Source organism: Triplophysa dalaica, chromosome 24 (genome assembly GCF_015846415.1).
Source record: "Triplophysa dalaica isolate WHDGS20190420 chromosome 24, ASM1584641v1, whole genome shotgun sequence".
Lineage (NCBI taxonomy): Eukaryota > Metazoa > Chordata > Actinopteri > Cypriniformes > Nemacheilidae > Triplophysa > Triplophysa dalaica.
Window position 1 is genome coordinate 13,802,731 of NC_079565.1, and position 16,844 is coordinate 13,819,574.

General features: G+C 36.9%; 2 protein-coding genes across 3 annotated transcripts; one reads left to right on the forward strand and one right to left on the reverse strand.

Annotated features, from left to right (window-relative positions):
• On the forward strand, nt 1-5,963 carry vps4a (vacuolar protein sorting 4 homolog A). 2 transcript variants are annotated; one of them, XM_056740527.1, is made up of 12 exons: nt 1-69; nt 158-219; nt 928-1,039; nt 1,214-1,361; nt 1,461-1,522; nt 1,627-1,746; nt 1,837-1,993; nt 2,069-2,217; nt 2,349-2,430; nt 3,728-3,947; nt 4,382-4,522; nt 5,059-5,963. In XM_056740527.1, exons 2-12 carry the CDS (start codon nt 199-201, stop codon nt 5,158-5,160), a joined length of 1,314 nt encoding a protein of 437 aa, XP_056596505.1. In that variant the 5' UTR covers nt 1-69; nt 158-198; the 3' UTR covers nt 5,161-5,963. The 2 variants fall into 2 exon arrangements, with proteins under 2 accessions (XP_056596505.1, XP_056596504.1); XM_056740526.1 differs by having other exon boundaries at nt 26-63.
• Nucleotides 5,964-7,812: 1,849 nt separating this feature from the next.
• Nucleotides 7,813-13,800, reverse strand: cdk10 (cyclin dependent kinase 10). Its single transcript, XM_056740473.1, is given in 14 exon segments — nt 7,813-8,160; nt 8,239-8,291; nt 9,820-9,847; nt 9,850-9,958; nt 10,113-10,236; nt 10,361-10,420; nt 10,521-10,590; nt 10,808-10,860; nt 11,107-11,174; nt 11,291-11,372; nt 11,472-11,574; nt 12,737-12,808; nt 13,051-13,123; nt 13,596-13,800. Coding segments are annotated over 14 exon segments (1,080 nt in total). The 5' UTR covers nt 13,686-13,800; the 3' UTR covers nt 7,813-8,065.
• Nucleotides 13,801-16,844: the final 3,044 nt, after the last annotated feature.

Below are 16,844 nucleotides of genomic sequence, written 5' to 3' on the forward strand. Positions count from 1 at the left end.
CGGTACAGTGCTTGTATGGATGTACCGTCAAAACATTAACAGCTTCCGTTTCCTCTAAGAATTGTAACGGTGCTTAGTTATGTCTCATATGAGTCTTTATTAAATTATGCGTTTTTGTTCGTTAATTAACGAGGTGTTTTAATATTATTCATTAAAGTATCAAGACACTGGAGGGAAACGTCAAGCGCGTGAGATGAAATGACAACGTCAACACTGCAGGTTAGCATTAGCATTAGCGCGATCACTATAGTTTAATGTAAAACATTATCTGAATGCACATGTAATACTGAACTTTAATTAGTGTGACACGTTACAAGGTCTGAACCGTTTAAAGTGTGTGTTATATTTTTCTATTAGTTGCTGACGCTGATGGTGTAAACACTATTATTGATTGTTCATGTGTCAGATATGATCGGATATAAAATGACAAGCAAATTGTGCGTTCAAGTCTTTGAGCTGCTGTAAATTACATTTAGCTTAAAGTTTTATTATAGATTCTGTTGTTTTATCGGAACGAGCTCTAAAATGGATGATTCAACGCCTGCTTTATTATGATTATCACTAGGGATGGGAATCGAAAATCAACTCGAATTCTGGAATCGGTTAATAACTTAGTATAAGATTAATATGTCAGTTTCTCTGATAAGTTCATGTGTGGACATCTTAAGGAATGTGCATGTGTTAACTATATGCGGATATCTCAATAAAAGCCCTCTATTAAAAATGAGCCATAGTTTTACTATAGTAGTTTAACGGTGATATTTGTAGTTAAATTATGCTATTACAAATTGTAATAACAGTGCTCAAAAATACATATACATTTTTGGCAAACCATTTAATAAGCGGGCTAAATTATCATACAGGTGGATATCGTAATGTTTTACTTCAATTAGATCACACATTCTCTTTATACTCTCTGACGTTCAGAAAGCGATCGATCTGGTGACTAAAGCCACAGAGGAGGACAAAGCAAAGAACTATGAAGAGGCTTTGAGACTGTACCAGCATGCTGTGGAGTATTTTCTTCATGCTATAAAGTGTGAGTGCCTCTCAGTAATCTGTTAGTGAACTACGCATTCTGCATGTGATTAAAGGGATACTTCACCCAAAAATGAAAAGTCTGTCATCATTTACTCACCTTCGAGTTGTTCCAAATCTGTATAAATGTCTTTGTTCTAATGATTTTTTAATATGACTTGATTTTTTATCTCAGATGAAGCACATAGTGACAAGGCAAAGGAAAGCATACGTGGGAAGTGTATGCAGTATCTTGACAGAGCAGAAAAGCTCAAAGACTATCTGAAGAACAAGGAAAGACAACAAGGCAAAAAACCAGTGAAGGAGACTCAAAGCAATGACAAGTACTGTTTGATTTGTTATTTGTCCAGATGGATGTTGGATTGTGATGAATAGTGTGAATTGCCAGTTATTCTTCTAAATGATCTGTTTGTTTTTTGTAGAAGTGACAGTGACAGTGAGGGAGAAAATCCAGAGAAGAAGAAACTTCAAGAGCATCTGATGGGTGAGTGTGTCACAAATCATTAGTCTTTATTTATTGAACAATTAGTGCACACTTGCAGCTTTTTATGATGATGATGATGCTTAGATGTATATTTGTGTGTTCAGGTGCTATTGTGATGGAGAAACCCAATGTGAGGTGGAGTGATGTAGCTGGACTCGAGATGGCAAAAGAAGCCCTGAAGGAAGCTGTGATTCTGCCTATCAAATTCCCCCATCTGTTCACAGGTCTGTTGAAAAGTGTTTTTAGCTTACTATCTTAAAAATACACATGACCGTTCAAACATTTCTCATGGTTTCCTATACATTGTAATGCAGGAAAGCGTACTCCATGGAGGGGGATTCTTCTGTTTGGGCCCCCTGGCACAGGAAAGTCTTACCTGGCCAAAGCGGTCGCCACCGAGGCCAATAATTCCACCTTCTTCTCTGTATCATCATCAGACCTCGTGTCGAAGTGGCTGGGCGAGAGTGAAAAGTAAGAGCTTCTGTTCTTGCTCTAAACATCTGCATGTAGTTGAAGACTCTATGAATGATTGATTTTGTGTCGCAGACTGGTGAAGAATCTGTTCGATCTGGCTCGCCAGCATAAGCCCTCCATTATCTTCATAGATGAGGTGGATTCTCTTTGTGGATCCAGGAATGAGAATGAAAGTGAAGCTGCGCGGAGAATCAAAACAGAGTTTCTAGTGCAAATGCAGGGTAAGAAACACTCTTCTGTGATAGTAAAAAAAAACTTGGGTACTCTCTGGCACGGTGCAGTACAATGTCCAAAACAGAGCAAAATGCAGTTGGCTATTGGAAGTGTTCAATGGGTCTTTTCTCATTGGCAGGTGTTGGTAATAATAATGATGGAGTTTTGGTTCTGGGTGCTACCAACATTCCCTGGGTTCTTGATGCTGCTATCCGCAGAAGGTAAAACGGATATTTCCAGCTGCAAATTCTGCTGAAAAATTCACTTCCTGTCTAAAGTCCAAGGCTGTACAATGTGACATATATATTGTGCTTGCCACCGAAAAAATTGGTCTGTGCTACGAATATGTTTATTTGTGTAGCTTGTGTGCGATACAGTTTGGCAGTTACATTAGACAGAGCAGCTCGTTTGTGTGAAGTGCGATTGTCGTTCTGCTTGTTCGTGTGTGAGGTTAACTAATGGACCACCACTATTTATTTTCGTTTTATTTCATTTTTGCAAAGCGTAGAGGGCGCTCTGGCACAGAAACTCAAAATATACGCAGCAGAAGATGTACCACAACACACATACACTGAGGGAAATATCCCCTGCTGATTTTCTAAGTTTGCCTGCTTACAAGGAAATTAAAAATCTTTTATGTTAGGTTATTTTAACTGATAGAGACAGATTGTCATAAAAATTCAATGTTATATAAAGGTTGTAAATTGATTTGCATTTCATTCAGCGAAATAAGTATTTGATCCCCGATCCGCCATGGGTGCGCAATTGGCTCTTAAAGGGACTGGGAGACAAAACTCTGATTGGCCTACTGCACGTTTTGCCCAAAACACACCCATGACTCTATAAGAGAATAGGGACAACCCTTTCAGACCATGCGCATGGCGCGCTGACTTTTTCCGTCCTATAACTAGCAAAAGTGGATCGGACACACCTACTTACACCGTGCGCTTTAGACCATGCACATAGATCGCTAAAATAGAGCCCCTCGTTTTCAGACCAGCACCCCAATGGGTGGAAATGCATTTGCCATTTAAACATGACGCGAAAATGATAACTGTGTTGGACTGCTAGAAAAAAACAATTTTTGGGAAGGATGCAAACTGTACTGCAGCAAGGTCTGTGTTGTAGAATTCCATTTAGCAACATTATACAAATTGATTAATTTATCTGCAAACCCCCACAAAGCAAGCCCACATTTCTTAAAGTGACTCGCGCGCTGCATTGTTTAAGTAGCCTTGAAGTACATGTTATCGAGTCAATAACATTTTATATCCGATTTTGTATCTGAGCTTTGGGAATATATTGTCAGTACTGTATGTGTATTTGTATAAAAAAAATATGTCTTGCACTACAATATTTCACTTAAAAAAAGATCAAGTATCTAGGATTAAAATCAAACTTGCATTTGTAGCCATTTTAAGGTTATTGTCTCAATATTAAAAGTTTCCCAGTGAACAAGCCATAGGACAGTGGCGAAGACCCAGATAAGATCTGCTGCTCTGTATTTTATCCATGCAGGTTTGAGAAGCGCATCTACATCCCTCTGCCTGAGGAGCCGGCACGGGCCTCCATTTTCCGCCTGCATTTGGGTAACACGCCTCACAGTCTGACAGAGGTGGACCTGCGACAGCTGGCCCGCAAGACAGATGGGTACTCTGGAGCTGACATCAGCGTCATAGTACGAGATGCCCTCATGCAGCCCGTCAGGAAAGTGCAGTCTGCTACACATTTTAAAAAGGTAACACTTTTTTCACTGCATTTATGTAGAAGGCAACATGTGGGCGGCAACATCCAGCCAAATGTTTTTGATTGAATAGAAAGAAACTGTTTTAGGTCAGTTTACTGTTTCAATAGTCACTGATATGAAGTAAATCTTTACAGCTCAATGTCATTGTGATTCTACAGCCCATTGTTAATTCTTTCAAACTGAAAGTGGCGTTATAGCTTGAACGAAATGGACGAACGAACTGCAGTGACTTTTTTTGGAACAAAATCTGGCCCACCCTAAGTCAAAGTGTACTTTGTTTCACTATTTTGCTGCAGTACATCAAATAGAACTTGCCATTTTACTCTAGAATATGCTATTTGCGCTCCAAATAAAAAAAATACTTATGTGACTAAAATGTTTGTTTAAATAAAGGTGAATGTTTATGAAGTCTCTTCGCTCTTCAGGTGCGAGGACCCTCTCGCAGTAACATTACGTTGATGGTGGATGACCTCCTGACCCCATGTTCTCCTGGTGACCCTGACGCTATAGAGATGACCTGGATGGATGTACCTGGTGACAAACTACTGGAGCCCATAGTGTGCATGGTGAGATCCTTCTGTCACACACTTTAACACCATTTTTGCATAGCCAAGCATGCGATTGTTAGGCTGTCCCCTTGTAGCCGACTATTCGTTATTCCATTAGAAGATGAACACATTTTTTTGAGGTCGATTTGATTTCTCCCGAGGTTTATATATATATTTTTATACATTATTGGAGTTTGGGTTTCTCGCCACAGCAGGGCAGTGTTGGCTCGCTCACCGAGAGACTGCGTTTGTTTATTTATTAGATATTATGTATTAGATTGATTTTGCTTGGTCTATAAACACCATCCACTGTGCTGTAATATCATAAATGTGCAAATAGTCAACTAAATGAATGACTACTAGTCGACTGCAAAGATCTCTTGTCGGGGCAGCCTTAATTGTTAGCATACATTCTGTTTTGCTTACCAAGAATTGTCAGAAAGAGTGCTGGATATGTAAAACAACTAACCACAACTGTCACAATCTAGTTTTGTAAACAGAAATAACATTGTATTTGCATCTGTGTGCTTAAATGGCTCTTTCTGTTTGCGCAGTCTGATATGCTGCGTTCACTGGCGACCACACGGCCCACCGTCAACACAGAAGACCTGCTGAAGGTCAAGAAGTTCACAGAGGATTTCGGACAGGAAGGCTGAACCACAATACATACCTGCACTCCAAACATTGATTCATTTGTAGCTGTCTCAACCAAACCAGGACTACCTGCTTTCAAAAGGCAACGGTGATCATCAGCATGTTATCTGATCTAATGTCTCTAATGGCCCAACACTACAGAACATTTCAGAGTTTTAACTGTCTGGCAAGATAGGTGTGTTTATGCTTGCTAAATTGTGTTTACATAATCAGATTTGTTGACGCATATGTTCTGTACATAGTATTGTTTTGTCTCTTTTCCCCTGTATCCAGACGAGTTAATTAATTGTCCAGTGGATTACAGCTCAAAAATAATCTCATCGATATTTATTTTAATTTATTCGTATTACTTTGATAAGTAAGGGAATGTGACAGATCAAATTGAGCTTTATTAATATCTATTGTGTCCAGCACTTTATCAGATATACTTGGTCTGAGTAAATCATCTCATGTCTGCATTCATATATCCATGCTCGCTGATAAATTGTTCCCCAGGGGAGTTTAACAAAATTGACATTTTCGTATTTATTGACAGTGTTATTTAGATTTATGCGTCTACGATTCACCTGCAGATTTATTTAAGCGTACTGTTGAAGCCGATATGTTAACATGAAGGCATGTTAAATGCAGTGTTACCGCAGCACAGCATGATTTGTCTCTGTTATTCCCGAGGTTAATATCTGTAAATCTGGAGGTTAGAGTTCTATATGACAGTTTTCTCGTGTCTTCATGTTAACCATTAGCTGTCAATTGTTTTGATGAACACCATTGTTCTGAACTGATAAAGCTTATTTGTGTGAAGTTATTTGTGTACTGTACTCAGTGTGCTTAAGGTTGATATGTGACTCATATGCAAATTTGTTTTATGGTGTGACGGCAATAATTTTAAAAAAAAAAACTAACAATGAAGATACATCTTAGCCTATTTTATACAATAAATATATTAATAATATAAAACATTGTAATAATATCAGTTTGTTTTTAATTGTTTTGCTATGTCACACCATAGGACACATGTATGATTTATTCATGAACTACCCATGTTTACATATGTAGTGTGATGTGCTCTGAATCAAAGGCAATTAATTAATCCCAGTAATAAAAACTGAAATAACTGAAGGCCACTATTAGAACAAAAGATTTTATCCGAATTTGCTCAATTATGTAAATGTATAAAATTCAAAGGTTTTTTTAGATTATTTGGAGGAAAACACATAGCAAATTTAACATTTAAATGTTATTCATAGTTAAGCGCACCCCAATCGTCCTCCACCATGACAAAGGGGACGTCCCTGCAGGAGATGGGGTTCTGTAACAAGTTATTTGTTATTTCCCTAATAGCACACGTATATCTGGCAGACAGCTATCTGTTAGCAGAGATCTTACAGATGTACCTGTGCTATCTGGGTTGTAAATCCAAGAAGGCAAGCACAATCGTCAAGACGATTTGGGTAACTGTTTCTTCCTTGTTTGCCTGGTCAGACTGATCTATTGGTATTGATTCACTGCCTGTTTCTTTGACTATGGATCAGGTTGCTGTATTGGATTGTTGCCGTTGCTATTAAACTTCTGCGTATGGTTTCTACATATGTAGAGTCCCTCACATACTGTATAATGCATTTCTGTCAATAGATCCTCCAAACAATTATACATAGAAACTCAATAATTAAAATGAAAAATTATATTTATGCATTTGTGTAGCATCCTGTGCTGTGTTAGGCTTACTGAGTCACCAGTCCATAGCACCTATGCTTTCTTGCCTCATTTGGTTAAAAATGTCTACTAACTGACCACATGTAAATGTAATATCTCTGACACCTCAATGCAGGGTTTCAAACGTGGTGCTAAACTCATTTCAAAATTGCCCGGAAATAAAAGTGGCACTAATCCAAGGTTATGTATAGTGTAAAACAAGGCCTAACGTGACAAATACACTTCCAGAAGTTATACTCTTAGCAATAAAATAACAAGCAGTATAGAAATGTATAGGCCTAGTTGTAAAAAATATTTAAATACTTTTTTGGCTGGTTCCCAGTGCAACATATGAATGTAAACAAGCAATTAAATGTTGTGAGGTATTTCTTACACTTTTGGTTACGTCATTATGCGCTGCAAAAGGCAGATTATAAAGGGTTCATAAAGGGTTACTTTAAGGTCATGCAGAATATGTGCTTAAAAATATTAATATACAGCCAATATGCCAATAATAGGCATGCTAATAACAAGTAGTTAATAGTGAGAATTGCCCTCTTCACTGAAGTGTTACCCAATATTCTTCATACCTAAAAGAAAGAAAATATAAAATAAATATTAACTTAAACATTCAAAATCATTAAAGCTCTTTAAAAGATATGTATGGAAAATATCCTAAATACAAGACACAAAGCTATGTCATGTCAAGTTTACATATTTTATAGAATCCCATATTTTATTTCTTTGGAAAATCCTGTATAGTAAATAGTGCAGCTTCAATGCATTTTACGAATGCGTTTACCCCAAATTATATTTTGGATTTGATCACAAGGCACTGTTGCACTTGCGTTCCTGTGGCTGGCAGAGCATGACACTCCTGGGATCAAAAAATAGGTAATATTTATATCGATTCTGCTATTTGCTTATTTTTAATGGTACAAAAAGGCAATACATTTTCATGTTATTGATGCTTTAGCTAGGGTAGAGATGGTAAAATGATCCTAAACATTATCAAACAATTGCTACGGAATCATCTTTAAACAAAAAATATACTTTATTTTTGCGATTTAACTTTGAACTCATTTTGTGAAAACACAAAAACAACTTTTCACACACTTTTTGAATCTATGTACAATTTAAGTCACATTCATTTGTAACCTGTACAAAACATTCTGTATAATCACATGATAAACATAATCAGGCAGCAGAATGGTTTCATATTTTGCTCCGTTTAGACTGGCTTTCAGCTGCAGGTCCAGCACGTTTGTTTCTGTGATGAGGGAATGTGGGCATCAGCTCCGGTTCACACGCTGCAGAGTAAAACAAGAGAACAAAGCTTCTTAAAAGTCTCGCCAAACTTTAAAGCTAAATAAAGAAAGTTTACTTACGCAAAGGCTTTTCCTTGAAGTAGGAGCTTTCTAAACATTCTTTAGCTGTGGCTCTATAAGAATCAAAGAGATGAATAATATATTCATTATGGCTCAAAACCCAATTAGGAATTCACAAAACACTGTGTCTATTTGTAATTTTCTATTTGCACATTCTTAAGATGTATTGTTTTGCATAGCTTAATTTGCTTATACAAGTTAAGCCTGTCAAGATGCAGCAGTGTTGTTAGGGAAGAACTGGCTCTCCTCTGGTTTGCGTTTGCTTTCTCCCTTACCTTCTCTATTATATATTACTTTTATGGTTCATCTTATTATTTATGTTGTATGTTGTTTTTCTGAGCTCTGGTTTTCTTGTACATCTGCCTTAACGCAATGCAAATATAAGCGCAATATCAACAAGCATGAAAACAACACTACAGCTATGATAACAGTTTTTTATTTGCAGTTTATGACAAATTAACAAATGAAAAATCATTTTATTTACATGCACTGCTTAACATTTCAGTCATGTGACCTTCAGCCCATATTCAAAAGCAATATGAAGCTGCATGTCTATCTAATACTAGACGAGTCAAAGCAACCGTTTCAATCGTGCTTAAATTGTTTAAAAGCCTTTGCACGAAGAAGAGCACAATCATATACTGTAATGCTAGCAAAAGGATTACCGAAAAAACAGATGCTATGTCAATTGTGTTAAATATTTTTTAACCCCTTGATCTGAAAAAATAATCTCATGCATTAACATGTTCTTTTTGACAGCATTTATAATTTCACAATGTAATAAAAATAATACTGGTTTAATTTATTCTTTAGATTTGGACTAACATGTTCAGGTCTCGACAATAAGGACTGGCTGGGGCCAGCATGGGAGACCTTAGGGCCAGTTGCCCGATCGGGCCAGTGCCGTATCGCCACGACAGTTTATAATTTGCAGGTTTTTAAGCCTTGCCATATTCTCAAGACGACGGAAAAGAGATCTCGATTCGGTTCTCACTGACGTGTGTATAATTTGCGCAACGATTTATGCCACCCATCGAATTTTGCTACCCTCGATTTGTGATAGGGTCGGGGGAGGGGTAATTTAGGTGTAAGTGTTGTTTTGTATGGAGGTAGCAAAATTTTACAGGGAAGCACAATTTGTTAGAACACCGGAAAGCCGTTTCAGCAACAACGCGCAAAATACTGAATTGAGTCCTCTTTCACGTGTTCTTAACAAACATATCCACCCAAAATGCTATTAGCATGTATGGTTGTAAAAGTAATCCATTATGTCTTAAGTAAACAGAAACGGTTTTGAAACAAAGCGCATGTTACAGTTTATTACATCCATGCATCTCTTAAAGGGACAGCAGCATTATAAACATCTCTATTTTTATCGTTCATCAAACAACAGAGGACGAAGAGAAAAAACATTCACTGTTCCTGACTGATTACATCATGACTTTAGTAAGGTTTATATGGTATAGGACGTTAATGTTAATAAAGGCTTATTTTATATTTGGTTATTTAATTTCTGTACCATAACTACTATTAGATCAACCTGAAACATATAAACGTGCAGTAAGCCAGCTGTAGACTAACCTGCGTTGTGGGTTGTACATGAACAGAGATTGAGCAGTCTCAGACCAGCTTCTGATAACCATGTGAACTTGTTCTTTAAGTTATTGTAGGGCTGCTTCCTAATACTGTACTGGCCAACCAACGGCAGTCGTGAGAAACCCTACAAATCCCAAGAAATCCCACTGTTATTCCCTTTATCAAACAATATCAACATCAATACCAGTTTAGTAACTGTCACAATCGTTTTCTCTAGCATATTTTCTGACTGAAAACATCAAATGCTTTCTCCATTTTTGATACTCAAGACAAATTACCGGCCAGATGTTCTCACTGGGTGTTCCCAGGAGCTGTACGATCAAATCCACCTGCTGGATCTCTGATGCTCCAGGTAGAAGAGGTTTATGGGCAAGAAGCTCTGCAAAGATGCACCCAACTGCCCTACAAAACAACATTTAAAGAATATTACTACAAAACAACTCATCCAAGGTCTTATATAATGTAAGGAACATGGTGGTTTTAGAAAAGCCCAGGATCATCTATTCTAGCACCCTTCAGATCTCACCACATATCCAGAGCAGCGGTTTGTGTCTTGGTCCCTAGGAGGAGCTCTGGTGCCCGATACCTGTAAGGACAACTGTGTCATTGATAGGCAGAGGGATTTGGTGGATTAAACCAGATAAAACAGCTTGACAGGTATTAAGTCTGTCTGTCTGCTTGCTTACCACAGCGTGACTACTCGAGGAGTCATAGGCTGTAATGGAATTCCATAAACACGTGCCAGACCGAAATCAGCTGGAAAAAACATCAGACATGCTATCGATACACTATTTATAGTTTTATTTTACAATTTCACAGAATATGTGGTTTATTGTGTTGTTTTTTGACATGTGGAAGATTTTTTGTGATGAACCCAAGTAAGTTGTTACGTTAACTTCAAGACAGATAAGCACACTCAGACGTAGCATACCACTAAGCACCCTCAAGAAATACAAACATATTCATCACTCACCTATTTTAACACAGCCCTTGTCTGTCATCAACAGATTGGAAACTTTCAAATCCCTTTCATAAACGCATAAGAGAAGATGTGAAATAACAAAAGAAGACTACATATATAAAATTATTCATATCGCATTATCATTATCATTACTTTGGACTCATACGTTTGGAAAAGAGCAAGAGACCAAAATAATATAGAATTAGTTAAAAGTATGTGTTATCGAAGAAATTATTTTGGGACAAAAACGAGCTCTGTAACAACGTAAGGCATCATAAACTTAAGGAGCAATGTGGAGAACACAAACTGACCTGTGAAGAATGAAGTTTTGATGTAAATATTCCAGTCCTTTAAGCAGCTGAAGAACTATACATTTTACCTAAAGAAAGAAAAGTAAAAGAGTCAAGTCATATATACATTCTATTTATGTACTACAGCATGACAAACATTTTGTCTTGATGAGAAATAAGACAAGATGGGTGCCACCAATCATACCTGAGCTTCAGAGAATGGTGACTGCATGTTCTCCAGCAGACTGGCCAAATCCTGCTCACAGTAACTCATCACCAGAAAAAGGCTGATGGGAAAACCCACAAGATGCAATACAAAACTTCAAACAAGCCAATGAAATGGTTCATATTTAAACATGGAAAATTTTTTTTTTTGCATGTTTAACCTTTCCAAATGGCTTCCAACCACCACTTCCTTTAGCTCCACAATGTTTGGGTGTCTCAGTCGGATAAGAAGGTTGATTTCCCGTAAACTGCTGATGGGAATCCCTAAACACATGCACAGAACAACAAAATAAAATAAAGAAAGGAATACATAACTTATGTGATCAAAAGTTTGATAAGTGACTGAGGCTGTACATTTTATAATATCATGACAGCCCCAGGTTCACCTAATGTAAATGATCCAGGCTAATATATTTAGTTAGATTCTAAAGTTGGCATGAAATGGAAGTTGCAATAGTGTAATGGCTTCTGGAATAAGAAATAGGGAGGGGCTTGATTTCCACAATTGGGAATTGATTGGAATTTTTTGAAGTCTGAAAGCCTGGCCAATGTACTGTCAGTTAGTATAGTGCTGCACTCCGCGCGAGACATGCAAAGAACAGATGTTGTTTAAAAGGGCAAGTTTATGATTATGATAAAAGATTATGAGGGCACATTCATTTTATAAAAGTAACAACAACGACGCGTGTGTTAAAATAAACAGCAAGATATTATAAGAAATAAGAACTGCTAATTTTGATTTCATAGTGACTTTAAGGGGACAGTAAAAATAACATATAAATTCTGTTATCAATTACAAACCATCGTGTCATTTAAAGCCCGTTTATGACTCTTTACTGTTGAACACAAAAGAAGATATTTTAGGAACAGTCTTAGTGGTTTTGTGTCCAGAGTGGAGGCAAATTTTGTTTGGTTACCAACATTCTTCAAACTATCTTCTTACAGTGTGTGTTCCGCAGAAGAAAGTTTTACAGGTTTGAAATGACTTGAGGGGGAGAAAATGATTATATCATTTTTGGTGAACTATCCTTTAAAGGGAATACAACCTGGAGAATTAAAATATATCTCATTTATTCAAAAACAGCTTTTACTGAAGGCAACTGCACACAACACTGTTAGCAATTTCTTTTCTATCCGAAAGTCTTATTAGTCAACAAGTTCCTTCAGTGTCCCGCTCAAGTATATGCAGCTCAGATGTATTTTATGCTGCCTTAAAGCTTATTTTAATTCAAAACCTTAAAGCTTATTTTAATTCGGAAAAAAATTACAATGACACCAATGTCTTCTGTGAAGATGTATAAAAATATTGTGGCAAATATAAATAATTCACAAAGTAATTTTTTTGATTATTTGGCTATTTCAGTGCTATTCTCACACTTGAATAACAATATTTAAGGTAGTAAAAAGGTAAGGGTGGAATACTAACCATCTTTCTCCTTGTCCATTCGAACTTTCTTTAGAGCAACGATTTCATTTGTTCTTGTATCACGTGCTCGGTCTGTAAATCACAAATAAATAATCTTAATCTAAGTCTTAATCTTAAGGAATCATTCAAATGACATAAAGTAGCTGTTTGAAAATGATTATCTGAATATACCGTCATCTTATAATATTGAACTGCTGGGTTTGACATTTACGGTTCAATACGCGTATGTGAATTTGTGTTTAAATAATTTATGTGGGTTTTATTTCTATTGGAACATTATAGTTAAAATACAGAAGTATGCAGGTGAAACTCACACACTATGCCATATGTTCCCTCTCCAATGCGATTCATCTTCTCAAATTCTTTCACACTCCGGCATTTTCCCAACTACACACACACAAATTTTCAATTATTGTAACAATCCCAATAAACGCAAAACAGTTTCATACCTTTCTCTATACAATTAAACAGGGCACACGTGATTTTAGAAACTACGTCACCTTGGAATCATAAGGTTATCTTCCGTTTTAGTAAAAATTGAGTTATTTACATATTAACATCTGCGACAGCTTTTGGAAATCAAAAAAGTTTTGTCTTGTGTAAAATGTAATGCAAAAACGTTGAACCCGACCCTGTATTTACACCAGACGATACAGGCGCCGTGCCGCATCCAGTGTGGACAAAAATGAAATATTATAATGAGTTCTAAAGCGTGTCTAATGTTTTTTTGTCGTGTCGCGTCGCGTAATATCTCAGATCTGCTCAGAATACAGATCATTTAGAACCTTATAATTCCAAGCAAGGCGACGATGGAAGTATTTAATGTGAACTGCACTGAGAGTAGCAACACTCTTCTCACCCGTTCACTCTGCGGTACTACAAACGTCTTGTTGGTTTTTAAAGATTTCAGCTTTAAGCACTCTAGATCGGTGTCTGTTGTGCTTTCCATCTCCAGTCATTCCAGTTAACTCACGTTAATTAAACAGGCTGCGTGATCACAAGGGGGAGAAAATAACTCCGTGAAAGTTAACATTCGTTCATGTTGACGTTCCTTTGGACGACTGTTTGCTTTCACGGAGTTAAATAGTATGCTGGTGCAGTATTCAGACGGTACACTGAGGTACTTTTTCATTTTGAATCCACCTATTTTCTTATATTTAAATTCTTAACTATCTATTTTCATTTCAATGTATATTAAAGTTGGACAGCGTGACTGCTACTTTTCTATGTACTGGTCTGAATAAACCAAACGCTTTCACTTTTAAATGACTGTAATGTTTGATGCACAAATGTCTGCAATAAGACAAACAATCCCGAGATTTAACGCAGGGGGCGTCATTTGGGTATGGCAGGGTCCAGAGCCAATAATAGAGAGACTCGCGTATTCTACGTTGACTCTAATGGAACAGTTTCAAATAGTTCCCTGAAGTTACTAACATGGAGCTGCGACTAAACAGACCAACTGATGTAAACTTCTAACCCATTTAAAGAATAAAAAAATGAAAGAATTAAAGCATTTAAAGAGAAAACATAACTTCCTCATATCTAAAGGCTCCATGAATCACGTGACACGGGCTCTCAATAGTTCCCGGAAGTTACTAGTTACGCATGGAGCTGCGACTAAACAGACCGACTGAGGTAAACTTCTAACCAATTAAAAGACGAAAGCCATTTAATGAATAAAATAATGACAGAAATAAAGGATTTAAATAGAAAAGATAACTTCCTGCAACTATCTGAAAGCTCCATGAATCACGTGACGCTCCAGCGTTTTGGACTTTCGTTGGCAGAACACTATCTATCAATGGCTCCAGGAGGTCCTGTCGCCTCACGTTAATTCAAAGTTATATTTTATTGCAGGCTCCTCTACGAGAAAAGAGTGTAAACTCATTCTTCTAAAGTTTCACATATCAGATCTGTCTCCATTTCTTATAAACTTTATACGTTTTCATCAATAGAGTATTTAAAGCGGGTAGTGCTTTATTATATTTGAGGATGGCTGCTGCAGTAGCAGCATGATCGGGTCAGGAATTAATAATATCATCATGTCATGTTGAGGTACAGTAGTAAGATTTGATGATCTCACGAGAGTCTTCCATACCTTTTCTTTAGTGGAATTGACGCCACTGATTTGACGGATTCGTTTCTAGCGACCAAGCGCCTCCTGAAGGAAAATAACGAAAGCACAGTTCTACAATAGCAACCAGTAACATTTCCCATTTACTAATGATTACGGTAGAAGGCTTTAACTTTACAGTAAACATTTGCATGTCATACCTCGGCAAATCAGGTTTTTCCCGGCATGAATCGACCTCGGCCGACAAACACGGGACTTCCACTTGGTCTCGGCTCTTTACTTACATCTTCTAATTTAAGACCAGCAGGTTTTTCTAAGAGGTTTTCTCGAGATGGAGCTGTGATGATGATGAGCGGCGCTGAAGCGTTATTTAACGATGAAGGTGATGGGGATGATGATGATGATGATGAGGAGGAGGAGGATGAAGTTGATGTGACACCGCTGAGAGACTGTTCCTTTACTGGCAATGAAAAAGTGATGAAAAAACACTCTTTTAAATACAGAGGTCTTAATCCTAATAGAATATAAATGTATCATTGGGTTTGCTCCCTTTTAATAGTGACTTACGTTACTAATTCACAATAATGCCAAATAAATAATAAATAACGTATGATACATATGTAGCAATAAAAAAATTCAGGTGTCCAAATTACTCACCTTTCTTTCACCACCCGTTTCTTAAGACAATTTCAAAGTATATTACTAGAAAGGGGTACATAATTGTTAAATACTTGAAAAGCATTAAAAATCTTTTTAAGATAAAGTTAACCCCAGTAACACGTGTACATCTGAATGTCTTCTCTATCGGGAGATATTGTACGTGGAGAAAGCTTTTGTATGTAAATGTGTGGTATTTATTTTTTATTATGCTATTTATCCTTTTCTAACAAAAATTAAATCCTTTTAAATTGGATTGCATTGAGTTTTACGTCAGAAAACAATACGGATTAACCTACAACCTAATTTATTACAGCACCACGGGAACATTCAGCATTATCATTTATACGGCTTATCTGTCATTATTATTTCTTACAGCAAAATTATTTTAAATAAATGACTGTAAGGGGTGCCTTACAAAATAAACCTTGAAGGTTAGGATATGATTGTTTCTTTCAAACAAGCCGAGAAAATAACTGAGGTTTACCTTCATCCACCTGCTTGCTCGGTGCAGAGCCCATTCCCCATCACTCATTGACATGAATCTATCTTCTTGATCTCTGTCGTGTCTGTATATTGAATAGTTTGTTCATGGTCAGAAGCGTCTAAATTCAGCTCGGTGACAGTCAATGTGACACTAAAGCGGCACTTTCCTATCTCACCGCTAGAGGCCACATCACCTGCCCTCTGACGTGAACTGTTTTTGTAGACTTAGGAGAATGTAAATCCTTGAGTACTTTTCCTTCCCTGTATAATCGTTTTAAAATGTATTTTATGCCAACTGCGGTCAAAATTTTAAATAGGGATAGGACACAACAAGTTGCTACTATCGAGATGTGATTGTAGCTATTTTATCTATTGTGTTGTGTGGTGTTGTGTATATTGGCAATGATGTGTCATGAGCTGCTGATGTATTTTATTTATTGTATTTATTGTGTTCTGCAGGCTGCGTATTGGCTGTGCCTTGATGTCCAAGACAAATTTCCCAGAAATGGGACAATAAAGTGTATTCTGTTCTGTTCTATTCCATTCCATTCTATTCTTTTATGGTATTAACAACTGCAACCAAGTGGCACCTATTATGACAACCTAAGAACGTTTCATATAATAATATAATATATCTTAATTTAAAGTAATAACTCATGCTTAAACTCAGTATTAGGATTTACAGAATCGCATTTCAAATTTGAAGTAAAAGCTCTGAGGGAGCTGGTGACTACTGTCTTAAATGTGTGCGTCAGAAACCTCTTTTATCTTCTCCACTCATTTTCACATGAGTATTCAACTACAGTGCAGCAGCTGCATGTCAGGACACTTGATATAGTAGAGGACCGATCATAAAATTGGAATGTTTTTAATCAATTTTAATGTCTT